General features: G+C 36.7%; 5 protein-coding genes and 1 long non-coding RNA gene across 10 annotated transcripts; 4 read left to right on the top strand and 2 right to left on the bottom strand.

Annotated features, from left to right (window-relative positions):
- The first annotated feature begins 1414 nt into the window (after positions 1-1414).
- LOC119081389 (serine/threonine-protein kinase hippo) lies at positions 1415-4766 on the top strand. Its single transcript, XM_037190276.1, has 9 exons — positions 1415-1612; positions 1931-2057; positions 2319-2599; positions 2804-3210; positions 3330-3457; positions 3511-3721; positions 3783-4150; positions 4217-4422; positions 4498-4766. Exons 1-8 carry the CDS (start codon positions 1599-1601, stop codon positions 4394-4396), a joined length of 1716 nt encoding a protein of 571 aa, XP_037046171.1. The 5' UTR covers positions 1415-1598; the 3' UTR covers positions 4397-4422; positions 4498-4766.
- A 1892-nt stretch (positions 4767-6658) lies between these two features.
- On the top strand, positions 6659-14338 carry LOC119081387. The gene is made up of 5 exons (XM_037190273.1): positions 6659-7983; positions 8042-8155; positions 9776-12946; positions 13004-13178; positions 13262-14338. Exons 1-5 carry the CDS (start codon positions 7085-7087, stop codon positions 14282-14284), a joined length of 5382 nt encoding a protein of 1793 aa, XP_037046168.1. The 5' UTR covers positions 6659-7084; the 3' UTR covers positions 14285-14338.
- On the bottom strand, positions 8618-9469 carry LOC119081388 (3-oxoacyl-[acyl-carrier-protein] reductase FabG-like). The gene has a single exon (XM_037190274.1). The coding sequence runs from the start codon at positions 9391-9393 to the stop codon at positions 8638-8640; it is 756 nt and encodes a 251-aa protein (XP_037046169.1). The 5' UTR covers positions 9394-9469; the 3' UTR covers positions 8618-8637.
- Positions 14339-18597: 4259 nt separating the features above from the next.
- LOC119081380 (endonuclease G, mitochondrial) lies at positions 18598-20682 on the top strand. The gene is made up of 5 exons (XM_037190264.1): positions 18598-18832; positions 19089-19356; positions 19417-19450; positions 19562-19979; positions 20530-20682. The coding sequence occupies exons 1-5, from the start codon at positions 18689-18691 to the stop codon at positions 20623-20625; spliced, it is 960 nt and encodes a 319-aa protein (XP_037046159.1). The 5' UTR covers positions 18598-18688; the 3' UTR covers positions 20626-20682.
- Positions 20516-23264, bottom strand: LOC119081381 (oxidoreductase NAD-binding domain-containing protein 1-like). Of its 5 annotated transcripts, none has more exons than XM_037190267.1 (7): positions 22235-22449; positions 21998-22187; positions 21793-21934; positions 21494-21721; positions 21305-21410; positions 20749-20949; positions 20516-20656 (listed from the first exon to the last, which is right to left on the bottom strand). In XM_037190267.1, exons 2-6 carry the CDS (start codon positions 22180-22182, stop codon positions 20762-20764), a joined length of 849 nt encoding a protein of 282 aa, XP_037046162.1. In that variant the 5' UTR covers positions 22183-22187; positions 22235-22449; the 3' UTR covers positions 20516-20656; positions 20749-20761. The 5 variants fall into 5 exon arrangements, with proteins under 5 accessions (XP_037046162.1, XP_037046163.1, XP_037046164.1 ...); XM_037190268.1 differs by having other exon boundaries at positions 20539-20656; positions 20714-20949; XM_037190269.1 differs by having other exon boundaries at positions 20627-20949; positions 21494-21624; positions 21685-21721; positions 22235-22456.
- Positions 23205-23654, top strand: LOC119081386. Its single transcript, XR_005088482.1, has 2 exons — positions 23205-23328; positions 23387-23654. It is a non-coding gene; the product is annotated as an uncharacterized LOC119081386 (long non-coding RNA).
- The last annotated feature ends 1676 nt before the right edge of the window (positions 23655-25330 follow it).

Raw genomic sequence — 25330 nt, 5'->3', positions numbered from 1 at the left:
CCGTTGTAGATAATAGATGCAAATGTTCATATAATTGATCAATTTATGCTATGTTGTGTTACAAGTATTGTAATGTTGTTTTTTTCAGCACTAGACCCAAGTTTTCAAATCTCATTACAATAAGTGTAACACATCATGCTTTGTGCCAACCGAGAATTGAAATAGACAAGTGTCAAAAATAACAATTTTCATTGTAAACAATGGGAACCATCAACGCACTTCAAGCAAAAGTGCTATGAATGACAGCTGCCAAATAGAAATTTTGTATGAAATTTTATCCCCACTCTTTTTACAGTGTAAAATTTTGTATGGAGCACTGTCAAGTTTCAGTACCCTATTTAGAGTACCACTTTTGCTTGAAGTGCGTTGGAACGATGGTAAACTTGACTTTACAGTTCCAGCAACGCACTTCGATGGTTCCAGATATACTAGGCCCACCTTTTGGGCGGGTCAGATCCCTTGACTGACAACATATGTTTGATCAATTTCATTGTATTTAACACAAAAGCCTACCTATTCCAGCTTGTTTCAGTCATCAAAAATTGTCAAATTGTCAAATGGCAATAAATTTTAACAAAAAAATTCTTTGGAAACCGTCGAATATAAGAAGGAATGTAATGGTAATAAGTGAACGTTATGACATTTGGTTACTAAAACACCTTTAATTTGGTCTTTCTGTTTTGGTTTTTTATAGATCACTAAAATGACCGCTGGCGTGACGATCGACGGTTCGGTTTTGTGTGCAAACTAATGACAACCAACTTTGCTTCTAAGGGAATTCCCCGTATTTAGTTCATTTGCATTCATTTCAAAGAATTGGATGCACTCACTTATTCATTACTTTGTGAAATTGTGAAGTTGGTTTCGATTAGTTTGCACACTTTTCCCCACCATTCCTCACGTTTCCGTCATCAGTTTCACCAAACGAAGAGATCTATTAGCAATCTCACATCTAGTGCGCAAAACACTCTCATTTACTAGCTTATTATGAAAATAGCTATTATATATCGAGCGTCTGAACGGACTTTACAGTAGAGAGATAAATATTTAAACTATCTTATTTAAGCACACTGCCATTGTATTGTACTTAAAAGCAATGAAAGTAGATAAGTAGGTATGGCCAGTCCATACAAGTCGGAGCACATACGGATTTGCATGGCGCCACCTCAAACGAACTCATTTCTAGTGGAAATTTGCACTAGAAATGAGTTCGTATGAGGTGGCGCCATGCAAATCCGTATGTGCTCCGGCTAGAACAAATTTGAACGTTTGGCCATACCTATCCATTTACTTTCATTGCTTAAAAGCAAGTCGTCCGTCGCGGTTTTTATTTCAAATCCCAACGTATGAACATTGTTCTCACATTACGCACAGCGGCGTTCAGGTCACTTAGAGGCACAACATTACATGTCAAAAGTTAATTTTTTTCCCATTTTGATTTTGTCGCCTTCACATGATATGGAATGGAGTTTTGAGTCAAATTTACATTCAAATAATTGGTTATTTTGTGATTATTTTCCGTTTTTCAAGTATGGTAACAATAAGTTCGTTACGTGTAATTGTTTAATTTGGTGTGAATGCTTAATATAACTTAAAAAATGTCTTCCAAAAGGTGAGCTAAAGACGTACATTTGCATATAAAGTACACACAGTATAAATTCACCTGCACATTTGGTTAAATTATCAAATTTCATTGTTCGTTTAGTTCCTTGTTTTAATACTAAAAGTTCATTTCACTTGTAATATGGTTTATTTCAAGGCGAATAGAGTGGATGGTTTAAATATCGCTACGATAAAACAATGGGACTGAGTCCATCTCATTTAAAATGTTTATTCATTGCATTGTTGTTGTATTATAATTTTAGTAACATTTAATTGCAGAGTGGTTCATGCAGTTTAATGAATTCTTTTATTCGATTTCTTGTTGTAGCGAACTGAAGAAATTATCGGAAGAAAGTTTGGCCCGGCCACCAGAAGAAGTGTTTGATATAATATGTAAACTAGGCGAGGGTAGTTATGGATCAGTGTACAAAGCGTTACACAAAGAAAGTGGTGTTGTACGTATAACTAATGCATAATAATAGTATATTACTTCCGAGGTTCCCAGTTGTGTATTTGATAAGTGGGGTGTTACAGCCCGACCCGAAGCGGAGGGCTGTATTACACACTTGTCAAATAACAACTTGGAACCTCGTAAGTACAATGCTTTACGTGATTAGGCAATTTAAACGAAAATGAAACATGCCGTAACACGTAAAATGATTTATTTGTGAACAAAAGTGATTGACGATATATCACCAAATCGCTTTTACTTCCAGGTCGTTGCCATTAAATTAGTGCCAGTGGAATCAGATCTACATGAAATAATAAAAGAAATCTCGATCATGCAACAATGTGATTCACCATACGTAGTGCGATATTATGGAAGTTATTTTAAGCAATGCGACTTGTGGATCTGTATGGAATATTGTGGTGCTGGTAGTGTGTCGGATATTATGCGATTGCGAAAGAAAACGCTATCGGAAGAGGAAATCGCTACGATTTTGAGTGACACATTGAAGGGTCTAGAATATTTGCATTTAAGACGGAAAATTCACAGGTGAGTCCATTGACTAAATGAGTATTTTGGGAGTGGGTGTGTATTGGAATGGATAACCATTTCAATTGTTCCAATTCAATGATTATCACTGTTCGCGTAATTGCATGCACCTTCACCACTTATTGCCTTCTCAGTCCGGGCTTTTTCGTTTTACTATTCCCCCACTGAAATCTGATTTCTTTTCCTTTTCAAACATCAATATAGGGACATAAAAGCAGGAAACATTCTACTAAACTCAGAAGGACACGCTAAATTAGCCGATTTCGGCGTTGCTGGTCAATTAACCGATACCATGGCTAAACGAAATACGGTTATCGGAACGCCATTCTGGATGGCACCGGAAGTTATTGAAGAGGTTGGCTACGATTGTGTCGCTGATATTTGGTCGTTGGGTATAACAGCTTTAGAAATGGCAGAAGGAAAACCACCTTACGGTGACATTCATCCGATGCGGGCCATTTTTATGATACCTCAGAAACCACCACCATCATTTCGTGACCCGGATCGATGGACGACAGAATTTATTGATTTTGTTAGTTTGTGTTTAGTTAAAAATCCAGAGGAACGTGCTACAGCCACGGACTTATTACAGCATGTCTTCATAAAAGAACGTGAGTAATTAAGCACATTGTATTGGTCCAACTCAATCTTAAAGCCAATTTGACCATACTCTTTGATCGAACTCTTTGTTCGCTGAAAATTAAACTTTCAATTTTACTTTTGGAAACAGAATCAGCCAAAACACGGTCAATTTTAAATGACATGATTGCCGAAGCGCATGTTATAAGAGAAAATCAGACTTATCGTCAAGTGGCCATCAACCAAGCTAAGCAACTACAAAATCACACTGAAGAAACGGTCAGTCATAATACCCATGTTAAGGACCGAGTCGACTAAATTCCAATTTCTAGGATGACGATGACCATCAGGTGAATTCGAGAACCATAAAAGAATTTCCGGAAGACACTGGAACCCTTGTACCTGAAAAAGACAATTTAGATGGAACAATGATTGCTCATGCTGATTGTGGTACACTTGTACCAGACGGTACAATGGTTGAATTGGAATCGAATCTCGGTACGATGGTCATTAACAGCGATTCCGAGGATTCAACGATGAAGAGTAATTTTTTTTACTGACATAAACTGGTAGCTCGTTGCCTGACTAATACGAATTTCCGTAGAACATGACACTAACCCCGACAAACCCAAATACCGTCCGCCGTTTCTCGATCATTTCGATCGTAAAAAAACTGAAGCTGTAAATAACATGATCAACATGGACGCTGAAACGAATTCAAATGCAATAAAACCATTGAATGGTTCGCCTTCTCCAAGTGCACCTCCCGAACAGCCCGTTCAGTCAGTCGAGGAACGTCAACGATATCAATCTCATTTGCAATTACAATTGAATCAAATATCTGCCGCCAATCAAATGGGTGTACAACATCTGATGCATCATGGTGCTGGCGAAAATGTGATACTTCATCAGAGACAACCGGATCCCGTGAATAAATATCAACGGAATTTTGTCGACGGTGATTTTGAGTTTGTGAGTCTGATCAGTTAAGTTGTGTTAGTTGGCACATTGATCAATTTTTCTGATTCAATTTCGCAGTTGAAATTTTTGAGTTTTGATGATCTGCAACAACGCCTGAGTAGCATAGATGTAGAAATGGAACGAGAAATTGATGAATTGAATCGAAAGTATACAGCAAAACGTCAGCCTATTTTAGATGCCATGGATGCCAAGCGTAAAAGACAACAAAATCTAAATAACAATTTGATAAAAATTTAAAACCAGAAACATTTGGGGCAGTACAGGTAACTATATTCTACATTCGCAGCCAAATTGCTTAATTTTATCGATTTCGTTTCGATTTTATTATCTCTCTGCAGCTAAACCAATTTGTATTTTACGCGCATTGTTATACAAATGCAGATAATTTTTAAGACACCACACATCATACATTGTAGGCAATTTATGATCATTTATATACATCATTAATAGCATATAGGAACATTGTGATTGAATTTATAATCATTTTGTTGAGAACTCTGTTGACTTCCCGTGAGAACTACAAGATTGAACCGAACGGCAAACAATAAACAAATTTATATTCATAGCATTGAAACAAATAAACAAAAAAATAATGTCATATTTTACACACCACCCTCTTATTATAATATAAAAAATAGCAATAAATAAAATCGAAATATTTATTAAGAATTGATTTGAGTTTTTCGTTGCGAGTGAATGGAAAAAATGAAGACGTTTTTTTGAAATGAAATGCGCCAAAACATTTATCGGCGCAACAATGCCATGGTGTCGTCAGCCGATTTTTATTTATGTCGTGCACCGGCAAAAATCACAAAATATGCGACAATATTATTGGGGAAATTTGTTTGCAGACTGGCGGTGATTTTCAAACTAGACTTCGCATTTATCGGAAAATTCCTTGACTGTTCAAATTTTTATTTGACATTTTTGGGGTTAAGTGAAATCGATGCTTGTATGAAATTTGTAGCCTATATTTGTGCGTTTCGTATTTTATTTTCGATAATATTTTTTGTGATAATAGGTTTAATAGGTTAAAGTAACTGTAAACAAGAATTTTAACTTACCGAACGAACACGATTTCATCCACATAGATCGGTTTTTATATGAATATTGATGAGGTTATGTCTTTATGGATGAAATTTGACAGTAATTTCGATTTGACAATTCGTGTGGCCTTGGAACAAACCTATAATCACCACAAATGTGTTACCTTTCAACAAAAATTAGATTTGGTTATAGCAGTTTGAACAGCCCTGAGAAACTGCTGAGTTTTCTCGGATATAGTCAAACTGTCACAAACAGATCTATATATAGACTCTTATGACGGTGAAATTTTAAATCTAAACAAAGATATGGGACCAATATTTAAGCCTTCCGGATCAGAAAATCAATGCTTTATAAAAAAACATTGAAAAACCAGGTAAAATTTCTGTTTTTGGCCATAACTCGAAAAATAGACTTTTTACGGCGAAGTTACCGTCGTGATTTTTTGTAGATAATCGAAAAAGGAAAAAAAATAGTAATGGGATGCAAAGTCGTAGGATGGGCCGTTTAGCTGTTATTTTGAAGGAAAAGTTTGAAAATTATAGGTTATACTACACCGAGGGAATTTTCTGCGGTTTTTCCGTAATTCCAACCACATATTATTTAAGTTATTAACCATTTCTGATGTTGATACCTTCTACTATTTGTATTGTATGAGAAACAGAAATTATTGTTCTGTCTTTTGTTCAACCTTGCGGGAAGTGTCAAATGAAGGAGAAATTCTTTTGTGTCAACGTTTGACAGTTCCCTGCAAGTTCTTTGTTCAAATCAAATATACACTGCAAAACACTTCCCCGTCATAATGATCTATTTATTATTGAAAACTAACACTTTTTGTGGTCGTTATATACGTCTTCCATTTTTTAAACAGAATTTTGATGAAAAGATATCAGCAAAGATAAAATACGAACCGCACAAATGTAGGCTACAATTTTCAACGAAGCATCATGACCTCTTAAAATAATTTTGATCAGATCAGGTTCAATCTCTAGTTATACTTTGATGATTATAGTCCTTTTTGTGGTTGTTGGAACTGAATTCTTATTCTTGAAGATTATATAGTGTGCTACTCTAACTGACGCTAACTTCGACTGAAGTTACCAACAAAAGTAGCAACAAGTTCAATTTTGAGATTTGTTGTTGAACACCAACTGATTTTATATATATCGTAGTCATTGCAACTAGGTTCGAGTTTTTTATTCATCTATTTATTGAGTCAACTATCAAGCTTTCACCAAATGCTCAAATTTTTTTACAGATATTTCTAACAGTCAAGCTTGTACGAAAATCCAACATGACAACAACAAAACTGTCGAAATATCTCTATAAAAAAAATCAGCTGCACTTGTTACCATAGGGGTTCAAGCGCCTCCGACATTTAAATATGCGCAATTAAATTGTTTGAATTTAAAGGAGCTGATTAATAAAAGGACGATGAAATATACCAGGACAGTGACATTACAATTTCTCTTTTCGAACTATTCGCAGTACATGGCTTCGATTGCATGACTGACAAAAACTGTCAACAAAACGCCGACACAACACAATGCGACACGCTTATGCAGCGCTAATAAAATTAAAAAAATGATTTCGAGATAGACATACTTTTCATTTTTATTTGGTAACAAACTGGTAGAATTGTGCAGTTTTGGCGATTGTGAAAATATTTATTGTCCTTTGTCAGAAGTGTGCGATAATGAAAGCAAATGGCAAAACATTTGTGATTGTAGTCAAAAATAATGATAATTTTGACAGCAATAAAAAGAAGGCACTCCGACGGATCTAAATCTTTCCGTAATTTCGTTCACGACGCGATTGCATCAATAACAATCAATAAATAAAATTGTAATACTTTGAAGAATTGCAAATCAGGCATCCGAAATGAATGCAACAGAGCACAATGATGACAACAACGGCGTAAAACAAGATTCATTGACCCACCCGCCATTACTTGATAAGGAAATTGATATGTTTTCAATTCCTGACACCAAACAGAATGATGACAAAAACGCATGTTCTACGCCGCTTAAGCCTGCCGACGATCCAGCACTGGACACCCAAAATCAAACACCGAAGAAAATCGAACCTGTGTTGGGAAAAGAACGAGCCATCAAAATTCTGAAAGCGTTTGGCAGTCAACAAAAACCCGTCAAAGAATTTCACACAAATGTTTTAAAAACGCCTACCAGAGACATAAATAAACCGAAAAAGGAGAAAAAGTCATTGACTCCAATGGAGAAAGCGAAGGCAACAATATCCCAAATTGAGGAATTGAAAAAATTCAAAGACCGCACGATTCCAACATATTTCGGTGAGAATGTGGTCATACATCATATCAAAGTTGATCATCCGCCGACCGATACAAAATTGGATAACAATAAAAGTGGAAGCATCGAAAAAGTGAACAAGGAAATCATCGGTCCGAAGGCTCCAGTTGATTCGTTAGAAGCGTTGAAAGTGTATAATAACTTAGATGTGGATAAGCAAAGTGACGAAGATGTGAACAGCGAAAAAGAAGAACCTTTAATGAGCAGTGATTTATTAGATGCGTGTCTGAAAAAACGAAAATTGCCAGCTGCATTCGATTTGAAAACAAAACGTGCGAAGGAAAAACGTAGCAAGAGAATGTCCGAAGATAGCAGAAGCAGCGACAAGAGACGGAAGCGTCGAAACAAAGATCGGAAAAAGAAAACCACGCGAGACGTATCCTCGCGAAGATCATCAACGAGTAGCGTCAAGAAACGGTCGAAAAAGAGACGTGATTCGAATCGGGACATAGAGTAAATCTGCCTGTTTACTGTAAATGATTGTATTCGATTAACGTTTTTCGTTTTCAAGGATTTCGTCGGGCAAACGTATTTCGTCTGAGAAGCGCATTTCGTCTGAGAAACGCATTTCATCTGAGAAACGCACTTTATTGGAGAATCAAAGCAGAGACCATCAGTTGGAGAGGTATGTGGTTATTAAGTTGATTACTTTGCTTCGAGTTGGTTCTCTTCGCTTCCAAATTCGATTGTGCTATGAATTTTGGGGGAAAAGAGAGTGACATCATGATTCTATGCTGTGCGGTATTACCGTAGTGTCCCAAAAAAAATGGTTGATCGACATTTGATATATTATGCTGAAATGAATGAGTCTGTACAGACTTATCTTACACTTGACGATATCACTTTAGACGAAACGACAAACTTGCACTTGAATAATCTTTTCAACAAATGTAAAAATTCGGCTCTTCGATTCGAAAATTTTTTGCGATTTTAGTAACTGACAGCCGAAAAAAGTCAAGTCTGTACAATGACAATCGAGTGTCACCCCTCAGAACACTTTATTGTTTTTCATTAAAAGACATGAACTCTGATACCCTCACATTGGCTAGGTCGCGTAGCTGGTCGGAAAGTTCGATAATTAATGCTGGTAGAATTCTGTTTTTATTTCTATCGCGGACACATATTTATTTTACCGCCATCAACCGGAAGTAACGTGCCAGTAATAAAACTCGCTGTGTCACTTGCCAAAAAGATTATAGCTTCTGCCACTTCAGAAACTTCTCCCACCCTACCCAAGGCATGGGACTTTTTGCAATTTTCCAAATACAATTTGTATTCCTCCTCATCAAAGCCCATGTTCTTATGAAAATTGGTTCTGATCACAGCCGGATTGACCGAATTCACGCGCACACCTTTCGGAGCCAATTCCAGTGAAATGCACTTGGTGAACTGATCCAAAGCTGCCTTAGACATACAATATGTTAGAACGACGGTAGAGGCTCGTAGTCCTGCCGTACTGGATACGTTGACAATGTTGCCTTTTGTTGCAATTAAATGTGGAACCGCATTTATCGTCAATTCGTAGATACTTCGAAGATTTGTTGTCATAATGAAGTCATACGGTTCCATTGATGTCGATTCAATCGACGATTTGGCACCAGCACCAGCATTATTCACCAACACATCAAGGCGACCAAAATGTGCTATGGTTTTTTCGATGATGACTTTTGCGTCTTTGTTCACATCGGCTATGATCGGTAAGACGGGACTTTCGCCACATTTTTTTATAACTTCCGATAAATTGTTTACATTGCGACCGACCAATGCCAACGAGGCTCCAAGTTTCGAGAAATGTTCGGCTGTACCAGCTCCGATGCCACTGCTTGCTCCAGTTATCAAAACAACTTTCCCAGTAAAACTCATTTTAGAAAATAGAAAAATTGTATGCCACTAACCTCCGATTCCGACCACTATTAATATTATCTCGTCTATTGATAGCAATTAAGTAGTAAGCACAGGTCGACTATTTACAAAGTTTAGATTACGCTGGACATTATCTTTCCTTCTATGACTGATTTTGTTATCTTCTCGTTATTCCGAACAAATTACTGCACGAGTATCACGAGTCACAAAAATGTCTCAGTGATTTTACTGAAAATATGTTTCAACGAATCTCGCATTTTAGGTCTATTTGACTATTGAAATCCTTTGATCTCAAATGAAATTAAATTAAATTAAAAAGAGCCGCGATCGCAGTCCACATTTACTCAACACCAATATTGAATGACAAAATTCTTCCTTACAGATTCACCAAAACTCTTCCTTCCATAAAGTATTCACCGAATCCTCATGTTATGCGCCACCGTTTGACAAATGGAATTGTCGACAAAATCTCAACATCAAATAAGAAAAAACGATCGTCGTCGAAATCAACGGTAGAGAAAAGAAAACGAAAAAAATCATCGGACGGAAGTACTGAAAAGCTAAAAGTTAAACATAGACGCCGTTCGGGATCTAAGGCTGATAAATCTGTGAAGAAAAGGCGGAAAGAACTCGATCGAAGTAATGAAGATGCAACTCTGAAAATAAAAAGCAAAAAATTATCGAACGACGGTGCGCCCTCGAAAGTGAATAACAGCACGATGGACGGAAAATCTCCGAATAGCGAGGAATACCATTCGAATTGGGATAATTGGGATAGTGTCGAAGCAACAGACGAAATGACCGGTAGTAGTATCGAAAATTTGTTGCAGCTCGATACGATTCCGTTGCAATTGAATGTACCTAAGCAAGACCGAACCATTTTGTTCATGAACGATTGTTGCGCCAAAATATCAGAACAAATGAACCAAACCACTCCACGCATGGATCAATGCGATCCAACAATGGAAACTCCGATTATCGTAGATACTACTGCAGTAAAATGTCCACCTTCGGGTTTGAAAGATATGGAAAATGGAACGTTCAATAGTCCAATGAGTGGTGCCGTTACTACAATATGTTCCGATAGTTCGCTAGACAAATACATTTCTAAACTTTCACCCGAAAAACCGATTACGAAAAGAAATGAACAACCAAAATTGAATCATCAGCCTATTGCACGGCTATACGACGAATACGAACAATTTATTATGAGCTGTGTGCCCGCTTCTAATGAAAATCATAGCAATGGTGACAAGTCATCGGTTTCTTCTTCATTGTTCGAGTCGGTTACATCGAATGACGGAGACGAAGAACTGCAAGCCTTAAAAAAATCTTTGGAAATGAAGTTACATGAAATCGAGCATACGGATTCTGACGACACAGCGAAAATGAAAGTTCCAGATCAGCCAGTACAAATAGTCAAAGTGATGTCGCCGAAGCTACCATCAAACGTAACAAATCAATCATCCGATTCGTCTGAATCGTCATCAACCTCTTCGAGTTCGTCAGACAGTTCATCGTCATCTACATCGTCGTCATCAGACAAAAAACAGCGAAAGAAAAAAACTCGAAAACAGAATGCTAAATTGCCATTGCCTTTAGACGAGAATATGTTCGATTTGAAGACTGGCATTGAGGACGACGAACTGAGCGACAATGAACTACTATCCAAGGTTGAGCTATTGAAGCAACAGTTTTCGGAAAAACGGAAAGAACTCGCCAACAAACGAAAACTTGTAGCGAATGATGCAGTAACTCCTGAAAGCGTAACCAGCACAAGTGGAACCGATGCATTATTGGTGAGTGCAGAGAAACGATCGGCAATATCATTGAAAATTGGCGGCAACAAGACGAATTCAATAATGAAACCAGTAATGTTTGACGACGACGACTTTACCGATAAACTGATGCTAGAAGTAACTCCCAACACATTGGCTCGCTCAAAGGAAACAAATAAATTGTTGATAGAACGTGTTATTGAACCAGGAGTTGGACTAGTCAGTTCATCGAATAGCAATTCATTGGCTAGTGAAATCATTAATACTAAAGTGTCACGAATAGGAATGATGCCAAACAATCCCATCATGGCGGACATATTTCCAAAATCCAACAGATCAGTTCCGATCGAAAATGCTGTCGTTAAAATAACTTCAAATGAAACGGTACCCATCGACACCGCTGAAATGAAGAAATATTTGAATAACGCATCGTCACATTTGGATAGTTCGGATAGCGTTGCAAGTAAGACGAGTAACTCCATCGAAAGCAGCAAGTCATACGACTCATCTGCAGAAATTCGCAAAGGTTCCCCAATAAAGCAATTAACACCATCTCGTTCCGACAAGAGAGACTCCAGCGATTCTAATTCGAAGAACAGACCACTTTCACCCTATGGCCGTTCCCGCACAAAAGAATCCAGCAAACGTTATTCCAGTCCACCACCACGACATCGAAGTCCGCGATCCAGAAAACGAACTTATCGTAGTCCGAGTCCGATCCGTAGACGTTCTCGTGGCAGTCCAAGACGTTCTCGAAGTCCACGAAAATCACCTCGGCGAGTTAGTCCTAGACGCTTACGTCGTTCACACAGTCCACGGTCAAAGCGCACTGTAAGTCCGGTGCGAGCGAGAACACCACCAATGCCAGAAAAACACACGAATAGACAATGGGAACCGCCACATACAACGGACTACACAAATTCTACGAAAACCGTGCTTGCCTGTGACAATAATGTACCACAACCAATTTGTAGGCTGGAAAGTACTCACACAACTCCATGGCCAGACGAAGGAAATTCTGCATTCGCTGAGTACAACTATCAACACATACGAACGTTGGCACCCAAACGAACAATAGACGATCGTAACGCTCACACGTTTAATCATTCGGAACAATTATATGATTTTCATCGAGCCAGCGGTCCGTACATGGGCCACGTTCAGTATTCGATTGAAAACACGAGCAAAATTCCAGTTCTGAATTCACAAGAAAATTATTATTTTCAACCACACGTACCGCCTCAAAATATGCAAGCCTTACCGCGATTGCATGTTCCTTCTATGCATGTTTCGCATATTGCACCGAATCAATTGTCACCCCAACCATTATCAGTGCAACATCCACATCCACAGCAACGAATATTTTCAAATCTCATTGAAATTCGGCAAAGTAACGTTGATGTGGAGGAGCGTACGCCATTCGTCGTTAAAGGAAATATGTTGGAAATCGTACCAAAAACAGAAGCCGTTATTGTGGAACAGACATTGGACTCAAAAGTGGAAGAGGAAAATTACTATGAGGTGAAGCAAGATAGCATAATAGAGCTGACCGAGGAAGAAATTGAGCGACGGGAAGTTAAAAAAGCGGAATTGAAGTTGAAGCGGAAACAAGAACGTGATAAACGGCACCTGGAGCGATTTATGCGCAAGGAAAAGCTGAAATTGGAAATAAAACATTTAATGGAAGTTGGTGTACATACGATGGACGTTAAAAAAGCGACATATAATCCAAATGCTATTGGAGGCAAGAGTATCTTACGAGGAAATGTGGCGAGGTGAGTTCAAATACTAAAATGCCCGTCGCATTTTTGGTTAATTTTCCTTTTTTTCAGTGCAAATAAGAAAAGTGTTTTATTCGCCGATGGTGTTGCACCAGGGGATGGAACATCTACATCGGAAAGAGAAGATGTTGCTCCGTTGCTTCGGGATCGCAATAAGCGAATGACTAAGAAAAAACTGGATTCTAAGCGTCGGCGTGCGCGAAGGGAAGCATCAACCATCAAAAAGGTAACTTTTGTTTCTGTTCAAGACATCAATTTGACGATGTTACAGATGTGTTACAAAATGACCTTTTATTTTACCTTCAACAGGACGCTGCTCCTCAAGTTTTAGAAATTACACCGTTTATCGATCCCGAAATCGAAAACATGCCGCCACCACCACCTCCAGATGGATATCCCCCAACACGATTAGCACAACCTAAGCTCAAATCTACTCCAAAGTTAATTTATTTCCACTACGATCCCAAAAACAACACAATGTGCATCTCACCATTCCCTACCGATGTCAATATTCCGTCATATCCCTTCAACGATTCACCGCCAGCTGCATCAACGCCAGATCTGATACCAAAACCAAAGGTTTGCTTCATTCAACCCCCTGTGTTCGAGCAACAACCTACGCCGGTACAAGGAGTCAATCCAAGTGTACCCAATCAGAATACGTCGACGCTAAATAATTCCGTTGGCTCAACTGAATTACAAACAACAATACCTGCGCCGAAACCATTTAATCAACAACATCAGCAGCAGCCTTCGTCCAACTCGCTTCCATCCTCACCGGCACTATATCCGTCAGGGCAGGTGCATTCGCCACACAACTTCAGAGGACCGCCTCCAATCATCAATTCACAATCAGTTCCATCGCAACCGTCACCGATGCAAATGCAAGCATCTCCTATGACATCACAATGGGAAACTTTTCCACCAAACACACATATTCCACCAATACAACAACCGCCTTGCGCTCAGTCATGGGAACCAGATTTGTATCCACATAATCAAGCGATTCGGCCGCATATCCGATTTAACAACGGAAATAATATTGTGCACCCGAGACCGGTGCATAATCTGTGGGAGCAGCAGCGGCATCCAAATCCAATATATCAAAATCAAATACATTCTCCACAACATCAGCAACAGCCACCACCACCGCCGCCGCCACAACAACCAACGTTTCTTCCACGACTGAATCATCCTAGGTTTCACCAAAATCAACCAGTCAATGTCAATACACCGCATCAACCGCATACTAATTTCGCATTTAACTCAAAGTATAATTATAATGCGAATTCAAGTCATACGTGGAACAATCAGTACAGAAACAACCATTGAGATTGATTCATCATAGTAAGAGCAAGCGAAATATTTATTTTCACAGAATAAAATATTAAAAAAAAAAATTGTAAATTTTTGTGTCAAGTTTAGTTATTTGTTTAAATGGAGTAAAAAAAAAAACGTTAGCTAAGAAAACTGTTTCATTCTGAACGGACAGATATAGATGAATTTCGTTAAAAATTAAATTAAATTTTCTTTTCTTTTTTATAAGTTACTATATTTTCCCTAACGCGAGCTGATTATATCTTATTTTATAATATTGCGACCATATTAGAGCGAAGAGAAATAATAAATTGAAAAATTAAAAATAGAAAATTAATTGTTTTATCTGAATCTCGGAGAACATTTTTTTTATTGTTTTTTGGATTTTACCATCGCAAAGAAGACTTCTCCAACTCCTGTTCATTTTTGATCGGAAAATCTAGTCATTCTTGATCTGATAAGATGACTTATATTTGTGGAATTCGTACTAAAAATCCGATTGGCACATATTTGTAAATTTCGTTGCCAAAGGATTTTCAAAGAGACCATCCTCTGAGGATTTTACTGTCGTTTTCCAAGGATTTTTGTATTGATTCTGGTGTTTTTTTTTTCAATTTGAGTTTTTAAAGCTTTTAAAGTCTTAAATGATTTTCTATGGATTTTCTACAAAATTCTTTTGTAAAATTATGAAGGATTCTTTTGGCTGAATATTTGCCCTCCATGACATTTGCTTCAAATCGAAATGTCCTGTTAGTACGACCGTGATTTTCAACATTATTCTGATAAGAATGCTCAAATTATTGTAAATTCTTATTGGTACTCATCACTCAAGAATTTATGGATCGATAAATTGAGTAACTTTCTACTAGTAATTTTACATAGCAATGTAAAGTCAACGCAAAATTCTTTTGCTCTCTTCACCCTAGTGAAATGATTCATTACCTGATAACATTTGCGTTCATTTTCATTTCCCAAGTGCTCAATGAGTAAAATAGCATAGCTGCTGGTTTGGAGATTGTTATTTTAACTTCGACTTCGACTTCGACTTGCACTTGTGAAAGTATATCTCCAAATTTTCATTTTTCTGCTAAATTTTCTCAATTGAAACGAAAATAAGTAGCAAATGCAAGTTTTGTGACAATGCGAAAAGAACTGAAAACAAAAGAAATTTTTTATTTTAACTTTACATTGCTATCTAAATCAGCAGTTAGTCAAAGGCAAAATATAAAATTCCAAACAATCACAAAAGTAATTTTTCCTCGGGTTTTAAGGAGCATGTAAATGAGTAATGACTCATTTACCTTGAGTGTAGAGAGTAAAGTTATGTACGTATCAGTTTTAGACGGTTCATGTTAGGCATTAAACATGTTCACCAATACATGAAGAGCCAATACCCTCTTGCGTCCCGATGCTATTCAGGCCTTTCACACCTCCTTATTTCCTTGATTTTTCTTATTTTTATGAAAACCTCCTTATTCCTCCTTATTTTGGTAAAAAATCCTTATTTTCCTTATTTTTCGCAAATTTTACTGACAGAAAATCAAAAATTAATAAAAAAAAATCGTTGCGCGGCAAATATTGATTTTAAAATTACTTTTATTATTTAACACAAAGAACTCTAATAGAAAAGTGAAGTGGTGGCGCATTGTCATTCCAATTGGACTTACCATGTTTTTCTGTGGTTTCCTTCTCGAGTATCACTTATAATACAAAGGTTTTTAAAATGGAATGGAATGACTCATTTATGCGCCTTTCAATTCTAAAAGAAACTGTTTCACATTTTTTTTTAATTTCTTATTTTCGGACTTATAGAGGCCAAGCCAAAGTAAATGGCATTCCCTCAAAAAGGGGTTGCAATTTTTTTTCGATATAATTGAAGCAAGAGACACAAGAGACACAAATGTTGGTTATGATCACCGGTTAGTACCGATTAACCTGAGGAACTTATATTCGAAAATAAGGTCGATCTTCAATCGAAATTGGAGGCTTGCAATAAAAGATTTCTGCGAAACTTACCCATAACAAAAAAAGTGGACAATCGCATCATATGGAAATAAAACCTCATGACTGTTTGTTCTATTGCAAGCTTAGTAGCATAGTGCCTACTGAGTTTTCCATTACAATAAGTTACTCAAGTAAGCTTTCAGCAGGATTTCTTAGATAAAAATCCGCTGAACGTATTCAGTAAAGATCCCATCAGAAGGTGTCGGACAAAATATATAAAAAAAAAATCCGTGAAACAGTTCGAACCTAAAGCCTCTGCTAATCAAATTGATATGTGCAAATATTGATTGCAATCTTTAGTCTATAGACTACTAAACTTTCAAACGATACCATACACACCCTATTTGGTTCGATAAATATAAATTTTCGTTGCTCGAAGTCGAGTAAACTCGGTACACTTCAAAAAACATGAAAAACCTATTTTGTACTTTTCGAACAGACACTTACAGTCAATACCCTCTCTAGCAAACAAACTGCTTTTTTTAAGAGCTTCCGAGCGTACGCTGAAATTGTAGCCTACATTTCTGCGTTTCGAAATTTTTGATCGCTGATATCTTTTTACGAGAGCCCCTTTTAAAAAATGTACGACCACATTTTCGAGTAAAAATATGTCGGCTTTGAATAAAAAATAAAATTGTCTGTGAAAGTTCCATGTGCTTTGAGAAAAGTGTACCTTTGATGCAAATTTGGGGCACCGGTACAGTTTTCTCAAAGCACATGAAACTTTCACAGGCAATTTTATTTTTTATTCAAAGCTGACATATTTTTACTCGAAAATGTGGTCGTACATTTTTCAATAAGGGCTTTCGTAAAAAGATATCAGCGATCAAAAATTTCGAAACGCACAAATGTAGGCTACAATTTCAGCGTATGCTCGGAAGCTCTCGAAGAGTCATGGAAAAATTCATGTAATTCCTTTCTCGTAAAGAAATGAAGTTTTTCTCATGCCTTGGGCATAAATTACGGAATGTTTCTCGTAACTTAGGCCCTCAGCATGAAAAGTTGTATACACATCTGTTGTGGACGGTATATTTTAGGCACTTTCGCTTGTCGCCCTCACTTCGTTCGCGCTACAACCCGCGAAATTGCCTAAAATATACCGTCCACAACAAATACGTAAATAACTATTCCTGCACGATATATAGTTCGGGAAAAACTGACATTTCCTAATGAAAAATCATGGCAAAATATGTCATATTTCAGTTGTCGGATGCACAAAAGTTTTTCGCCATTTCCTGTCTTTATACGAAAAATACTATTTATCTAAAATAAACAATGATGTAAATAATTTTAAACAAAACTGCAGTCAATTGGACAGTTTAATCTAAATTGAAATTGAAAAATCTCTTCTAAAAGCATGAGTAAAAATTAAAGATTCTAACAAAATGAGTCACAAATGTAGGACAACATAGTTGTTCCAAATTTTATCTTCATATAGTCTGACGATTCTTTTTCCAAAATGCTCAAGGGTTTAACTTTGACTTTAAATTTATATCTACAGCCTGGGACAGTCAAAAAAGTGCATTTTTATTCTATACGTGTTTCATCGATTTCAGCTGTTTTGCCATTGTAATTTGTATTGTTAAAACAGCTGAAATCGATAAACACGAAAATCATAAAAATGCACTTTTTTGACTGTCCTGTATTTGAAAATATCGAGCAATTATTTCGAAAATTCAAATTCGTGGAATTGAAGGAATTGATTGGAATTATAGGAATTGAAGGGCGAATCCGGCAAGTAGTGGTGTTAATCCGTTAATTAAAGAAATAAAATAAATTAAAAGGAATTGACAGGAAGTACCTTTAGAAATTGAAAACCTATTGAAAGGGAATTGAAAGGAAATTGAAAGGAATTGAACGTAATTGAAAGGAATTGAAAGGAAATAGAGCGAATCCGGCAATTAGACGAGTTGGTCCGGTAATTGAGGTAATTAAACGGAATTGAAAGGAATTAGAAATTGATTTGCCACCATTTTGGCCAGTCGGTTACCCCTCGTATGTAGCTAAGTACATGTTTTAAAACAAATGAATGGATTTTTTTTATTTTATTCTTCAATTGGGGAGATAAGATATGCACCGAAAATTTTTACTTTGGGAAATGTCTATTTGTGACGATTAGTGCACAACTCTCCTCAATTAAACAATATTATCGACATGATACTATGTGATATGTTTTCCACCTGTGAGAGGTTAATAGGAAGACAATTAAGAGAACACTGCGTCGAAAATAATTCAGGTGAAAATTTGGTCCCGCTTAAATTTAAATTGTAAAACACATGCATGTCAACTGTGTCGCTTTTATCTCTAGTTTTGACGTTGCGGTCATCAAAAGTGTGTCAGTCTTGCATAACAAAGTTGATTCCATCCAAACACACTTCCAGCATTACACGTTTTTATGACAGAAAAGGCTCTCAAATGAATAAGAAAATAATAACTCGATTCTTGGCTGTGTCGTGTGTTGGAGGTGGAGCGTTTCTAACTGGAGTTTATGTTGAAAGACGAAAGTTTCAAAACAATCAACAAGACGGTAGCCGGAACATTTTTCACAACCAAAAGACTGTAAGTTCAATGAAATCAAAATGATTTTTCATGTGTCGGGGCCGAAAATGAGGGAGTTTCGAGATTTTTCTCGGGTTATCGACCCCTTACATGAAAAATTTTTTGAGTATCTGTTTTGGACGTTTGATTTTAGGCACTTTCGCATGTAGCCCTCACTTCGTTCGGGCTACAACTCGCGAAATTGCCTAAAATCAAACGTCCAAAACAGATACACAAATAACTATTGTTAAACCTGTTGATAATGTCGAAATGTTAGTTGACACCGAAACCAGCTCTGCCCATTTTCGGTACAGTATCTGCGGCAACAGCAGTGGTTCCAAGTACGAACAACAATGCGGTTTCCTTTCCGGGACGAGTGTCAGAAATTATGAAATACGGATTTCCTGGCATGGACAACATACGAAGCTATTCAGATTACGTTCTATCATACGACAGAAGGAACCGTGTCGCTCACTGGACATTTGAACATTTGACGCCCCAATCCGTGGAAGCTAACGATCAAGTCGACCGTTCGAAGAGTGACTGTACGTTTTTTACGATTGCTTTAATCTGGGTGCCGAATGAAATCAATTTTTAAATTTCAGTTAAACCAGACGAGAGCATTCATCCATATTTCCGGTAAGTTGCTCGTAGCGCATGCTTCCCTAATTATCCATACGATAGCTGACTCTCTCGTTTGGGTATTATTTCGATGAAAACGGATTGATTGTACAACTACCAAATAAACAGGTCTCTCAACTCTGATTATAAAGGTTCTGGTTTTGATCGCGGTCACTTGGCCGCTGCTGGAAATCATCGTTCCCATCAAGTTCATGTCGATCAGACCTTCTATTTAACCAACATGGCCCCACAAGTCGGTGTCGGCTTCAACCGTGATTCGTGGAATCGACTCGAAAGTTACGTGAGGAAGTTGGTACGAAAACACAAAAATGTTTTCGTCTGTACGGGACCGTTATACTTACCTCGGAAAGAGGCTGACGGCAAGACATACGTGAAATATGAAGTAATCGGTGCGAATTCCGTTGCTGTGCCTACACACTTCTATAAAGTTGTCGTTTGTGAGACGTCAGACAATCAGTTGGAAATGGAATCTTATGTGATGCCGAATCAGAAAATTGACAACGACACACCGCTGAAGGCTTTTCAGGTAAATTAATGTGAATTTTATCATATAGAAAATTCCATAGCATCTGACGATTATCACACATTTCACCGTCTTCATCTTTTGGTCCTAATTTTACCAAAAATTTTCTTCAAAAATCTTCGAATGATTTGTTCCCTGATAGTCAGTAACACCTAACACCATTCAGTGAAAAAACTAACCTTCCGCAAACTTCTCAGTCTCACTGGATAATTTGATCATTATCACAGGTTGTGTGGTCATTATGTCTTTAGAATCGCTTGAATCTTTATTTGACTATCGTCAGCAATTTTCCGAATTTTATAGAAATGAAATGGCTTTGCAAATTGTGTGAAAATGGACCAATTTTCTATTTCAATTTATCAGTAATGTCTGAGGAGTCACGCACTTCTTCAAATTTAATCCAAGAAATCCATTGAATCCCGAGTACGTCACCCCTCGGTAATATCCGAATTTTAGAAAACAAAAATGTGCCAAATGAAGCCTTACGTGCATACAATTCAGATAAATTTCGAAAACATTGATTTGCTAACACATTCATTCGATCTTGTTTCAGGTTCCCCCCGAAAGTATTGAACGACATGCGGGACTACTGTTTTTCGATAAAATTTCTCGTCAAAAACTGCGATCAATAAATGGAAAACCCGTGTAACTAATGTAGAAAAAATGTTGACTTGCAACTTCTGGAAATACAGGATTTGTTAATTTATTTCTCATCGTCCTTTCATTTATGAGCACGCAAAACGACAGTGGCGACGAAGAGAATACTACAAACCATCAATTTGAAATCACCACCACTTTTCGTAAAACACTTTCTCGATTCCCAAGGCGCTAAATATTTCTCGAACCTGTTCTATCATCGGAGGTGGTCCACATAAGTAAACTATTGTCTGCTTGTTTGCTTCTTCGGATCCAACATTAACATTCAAATTGTTTGTCAGGCAACTTTCTATGTCCGCTTTGGTTATCCGACCCACTGTAAATGAAATAAGATGTGAAAAGGCCGAACATTAATAGGTAAAGCTAGGAACAGGTCGAGTTGACAGATTATCTCAATCTTATTGGAACTGAACCTGAATTCAAATTTTTTATTACCTAACCTGAATGTCAGTAAAATCAGTAAAATTTCAGGAAAATCGGCTTCAGGTATATTTGAGATTATTTCAGGTATACCTGAAACCTGACCTGATTTACCTGATCGTCTATTGATTTTTAGATTTCAGGAAAATTCAGTTCAGACTCAGATATTTCCAGGTCGACTTGAATTTGAGGTTCAGGTCACGGTATACTTGACTTGTTCCTCGTCTTTTGAAATGCCAAAACATCATTACATTTTACATCCTCTTGATGACACTTTTTCACTTCTACTTCGTTGTCTGTTAAAAAATACTGAACGCTAAATGTTTGATCTTGCGATGCAATCTGATCAAGAGAATCCTGAAACATTTCGTTTTTACTTCCAATAAAAGTAATTGCTAATCGGTCTAGCACGGAAGAGTGTTATCTTTGTTCTCAATTACCTTAAACAATAATTCATCTTCCGTTTTGGCACTGTACATTAGGCAATATTTTGCAATGTGATTGCCAACGCTTTTCTGATGTTCGTTAAGTTGGGTGATGATCGAGAATAGTGGATTAATTCCAACCCCACCTGCAACCAATAGAATGGTTTTTCCAGTCGTGGTGACATTGGTGTCTAAGAAAAAATCACCTCCTATTCGTATGGAAACTGTACATCCCGGTTTGCACTTTCATGTTACGTTGGAGAAAAAAAAATGTCAAGACAAGATTTAATCAACAGACAAATGCGAAAAATTACTTCATTGTGCACCCAATGAGCAGGTGGATGATCCGAATTTTTAACGCACAAAGAAAATTCGCCAGTTTCACGGAGATGTGCTGGACTTGAACAAATTGAATATCCTCCCACAGTGTCTACTCCGGGTATCATCATGTCCACCCTAAGTATTAGTTGGTTCAGATTATTTCAAAATACCAACTTCAGGAGATGTGTCGTATATCACCATTGTCCCGCTTTAAATGAAATTGGAACTGGGTTTTCTGTCGTAAGTAAAATCAAATGCTTCACAGTTGGAGACACATTCGAAACGCTAACAATTTGCATGCTAATGATCTCTGGTTCTCGTTGTTGATTCCCAGTCCTTTGAATGTGATCATATTTAGGTGATTCTTTGCCAATGTCCGTCATTTCTGTAAAGTTTCAACACTTAGCTTGCACTGCAATACTTGAAACAAAACTACCTTCGTTTAGGAAATTATACCAATTGATCAGAAAACACTCCAAGCAGTTTGTATGAATTTTATTCGGTAACAATAATCTATAATTGCGATAAGAAGCTCTGACAATAACGGCGATTTCGATGTAATAATGTCTGGCTAAGTAACTTAAGAGTTTTTCTTATAAAGATAAGAACTGAGAACGACAGAATTTCCTTTACACAAATAAACTCTTGTTGGTGATAATCATTTTTATTATCATTTTATACGTTTTAATAAAATCGTAAACAAAACAAAAAGTCCGAAGCTTTGATACGTTCCACGGTATAAAGTTGCATCCAAAAATAGTTGCAAATCGAGTGCTTTTCCCCTCGGTAAAAGGTCAACATTCTTGATTAGTCACTTTCGTCGAAGGTGGGTGTGAAAAAAGGCTAATAACCGCGGTGCATTTCGGTGTACTCCATACACATTTATAAGAAAAGAGTGATACGAAAATTTGTAATTTATTTGTTTTAGCATAACATTAAGCTAACAAAAACTATACGAGACAGATCGGTTTGAAAACTTGCAGTTGACTCCATAAGGTTAAGAAATTCCACTGAATACACTTTTTTATCAACGGTTGAACTCTTAAGCTATATCAACTAAAACATTTTAAATTTATTGATTCTACATTGAACTGAGCATCTACATGTAATGTCGTAGTTTATATTGGTTGCTCCTTTGTAGTATAACAGATTACAGTGAATGTCTAATTTACTTGAATATTGAGAATTGGTTGTCCGGTACAACACGAATAACAAATTAGGATTAAAAGGTATAGAGCTTTCAAGAAGTGGAATTGTCACCAATTTATTTTGTAATCACCGCTTCGATAGAAATATTCTTTCAAATTTATTCAAAAGGTGTGCAATACAGGTTTTTATATCAACCGTGATTTGATTGTTATTTCATTCAAATATCTTACACTTTTCGATTAGTGATCGTAATAGTTTGAACTGTTAAAACTCAAAGTCCATCGTATACACAACAGATTCACTTGTGAAGTGGCGGTGACAGTATATTCTATTCGCGATCCGAAAACTTTACTACGCCGGAGATTTCACGAGAAGATTTCGTAAGTCAACTATACTTTATAGAGGAGATAGCATATTGTTAACGTATGTGTTTCGTAGAATCAGTGTTAAGATGCGCATCCGACATATTTTCGCACTATTCATATTCATACTGATAGCGATGCAATTTTCAGACGCAATGGACATAGCAAATAAAAACGACTCAGATTATCGAAATATTCTTAGAGGTAAACGGATAGAGCCAAGATGTGGACCAGGCGAACGTGTTGATGCAAATGGAATATGTAGATATGTTTATTTTTAATATTATTTGTTAAACTTTCACAGACGGCCAGTGTAATTATAAGTGTAATAAATCAGGTCAAATAAGCGCACTCTGTTACTTCTTTTGATCTAACTATATTTTAATCAGGTTGATATACAGTCAGACAAATATCTTGATATATAATATAATACCTATCACACCACATTAGAGGGAGGTCATTGCAAATCTGATTACAAGTCAGCTCAATTCCAACCTTGACATCGCGCGCGTACCATTAATATCTAGATAGATTTTTCGACAAAAGCAACGCACTTCAAGCAAAAGTGATCATAGTCGACAGCTAAGGTACCCAAAATGTGGTATGAAATGGTTTTTTACAGTTGTTTAACACACCGTCAAGTTTCAGTACCCTATTCAAAGTACCCCTCATGCTTGATGTGCGTTGAAAAAAGACCAATTTTGACTATCCCAAAATGAATTAGCAACTTTCCTTAACTTGCTTAACTAATAACAATTATTATGGTGAAATATTCAAGATGAGTTTATAATCACTCCTCTGCGCTGTATGTTATATACTAAAGTGTGCTAACATTGCGAATTGCGATTTAATTTTTAATTCATTCCACTGCATGCGTAGACATTTATTTTAGTTCGAGTTTATTTTGTGTTAAAGAAAATGTTTGTTTTTTTTCGAAACTTCAAATTCACTTTAGATTTAGCATTGACCGAATTTTAATAAACTTACAACGTCATTAATCGGTCTCAATCAAGACGTACCTTTTAGTGTTACGATTCCTCAGTAAAGTTTCTTAGTCAAACAATGATTTGGCTTTTAACATTTTATTTAAAAAAATATATTTTTCTACAAATTTTATTTAAATCCAACTTATATCCAACTGGACACTCTTCCGGAACATTGATGATACTTGGGTGTGTGTTGCTACTCTGAGTTTCACAGAATGTTGCTTGTATTGCAATTACGAGCAATAGTAGAACGCAAATATATTTACTCTCCATTTTGCGTACTAGTGACAAGGAATAGTGAATCGAAACTGAACGATGACTAGCGGGGAAAACTCCTGATAATTTTATTTGAATCGTGAACGAAGTGATATTTAGCCGAAGTTTTTTTTTGCGATAAGTCAATCTGTCTTCAATTGCCAAACAGTTTACACTTACAAACCGTGATTTTTCTATGATTTTATAATTTTTCATTAATCGCACCGCTTTCATAATAACAGTATAACATGCGAATTCTATTATCTGTAAAATCCTCTAAAAACCACTGAAGGTATAAGGAGAAACCCATATGTTGCATCGTCACAAATTTACGGGATTTTACAAATATTCGAAACTTGGTTTTTCCAGTATAATAAAATATTCTTACAAATCCGCAAAAACTTGATGAAACCTAGGTTCTACAGTCTAAGAAAAATAAGAAACTGGCAATACAATCCAATCAATGCTATTTATCCCACATGCATTACCAATGTTACGATATTTACGTATGGATATGTATTATAATTTGTAAATCGCATGTGGATCGTTTGTATTGGATTGTATTCGTTGAAAAAACCGAAATCTATTTTTCTTCGACTCTAAAAGAACAGGTTTTTTTTTTATTCTGTGTGATTACACTCATGTCAGAATAATAAAACTTCTTTCCAAAATTGTCGGTTAATAGGAGTTGATTTTTCGAATCAAGTTTAAATGAAGACAGAATTGCTATCAGCGGAATAATATGAGATCCATCTCAAAGAAGAGTTCAGTTAATTTAA

Source organism: Bradysia coprophila, unplaced genomic scaffold (assembly GCF_014529535.1).
Source record: "Bradysia coprophila strain Holo2 unplaced genomic scaffold, BU_Bcop_v1 contig_358, whole genome shotgun sequence".
Lineage (NCBI taxonomy): Eukaryota > Metazoa > Arthropoda > Insecta > Diptera > Sciaridae > Bradysia > Bradysia coprophila.
The sequence above is the reverse complement of the archived record's forward strand: the minus strand, read 5'-3'. Positions and strand labels throughout refer to the sequence as shown.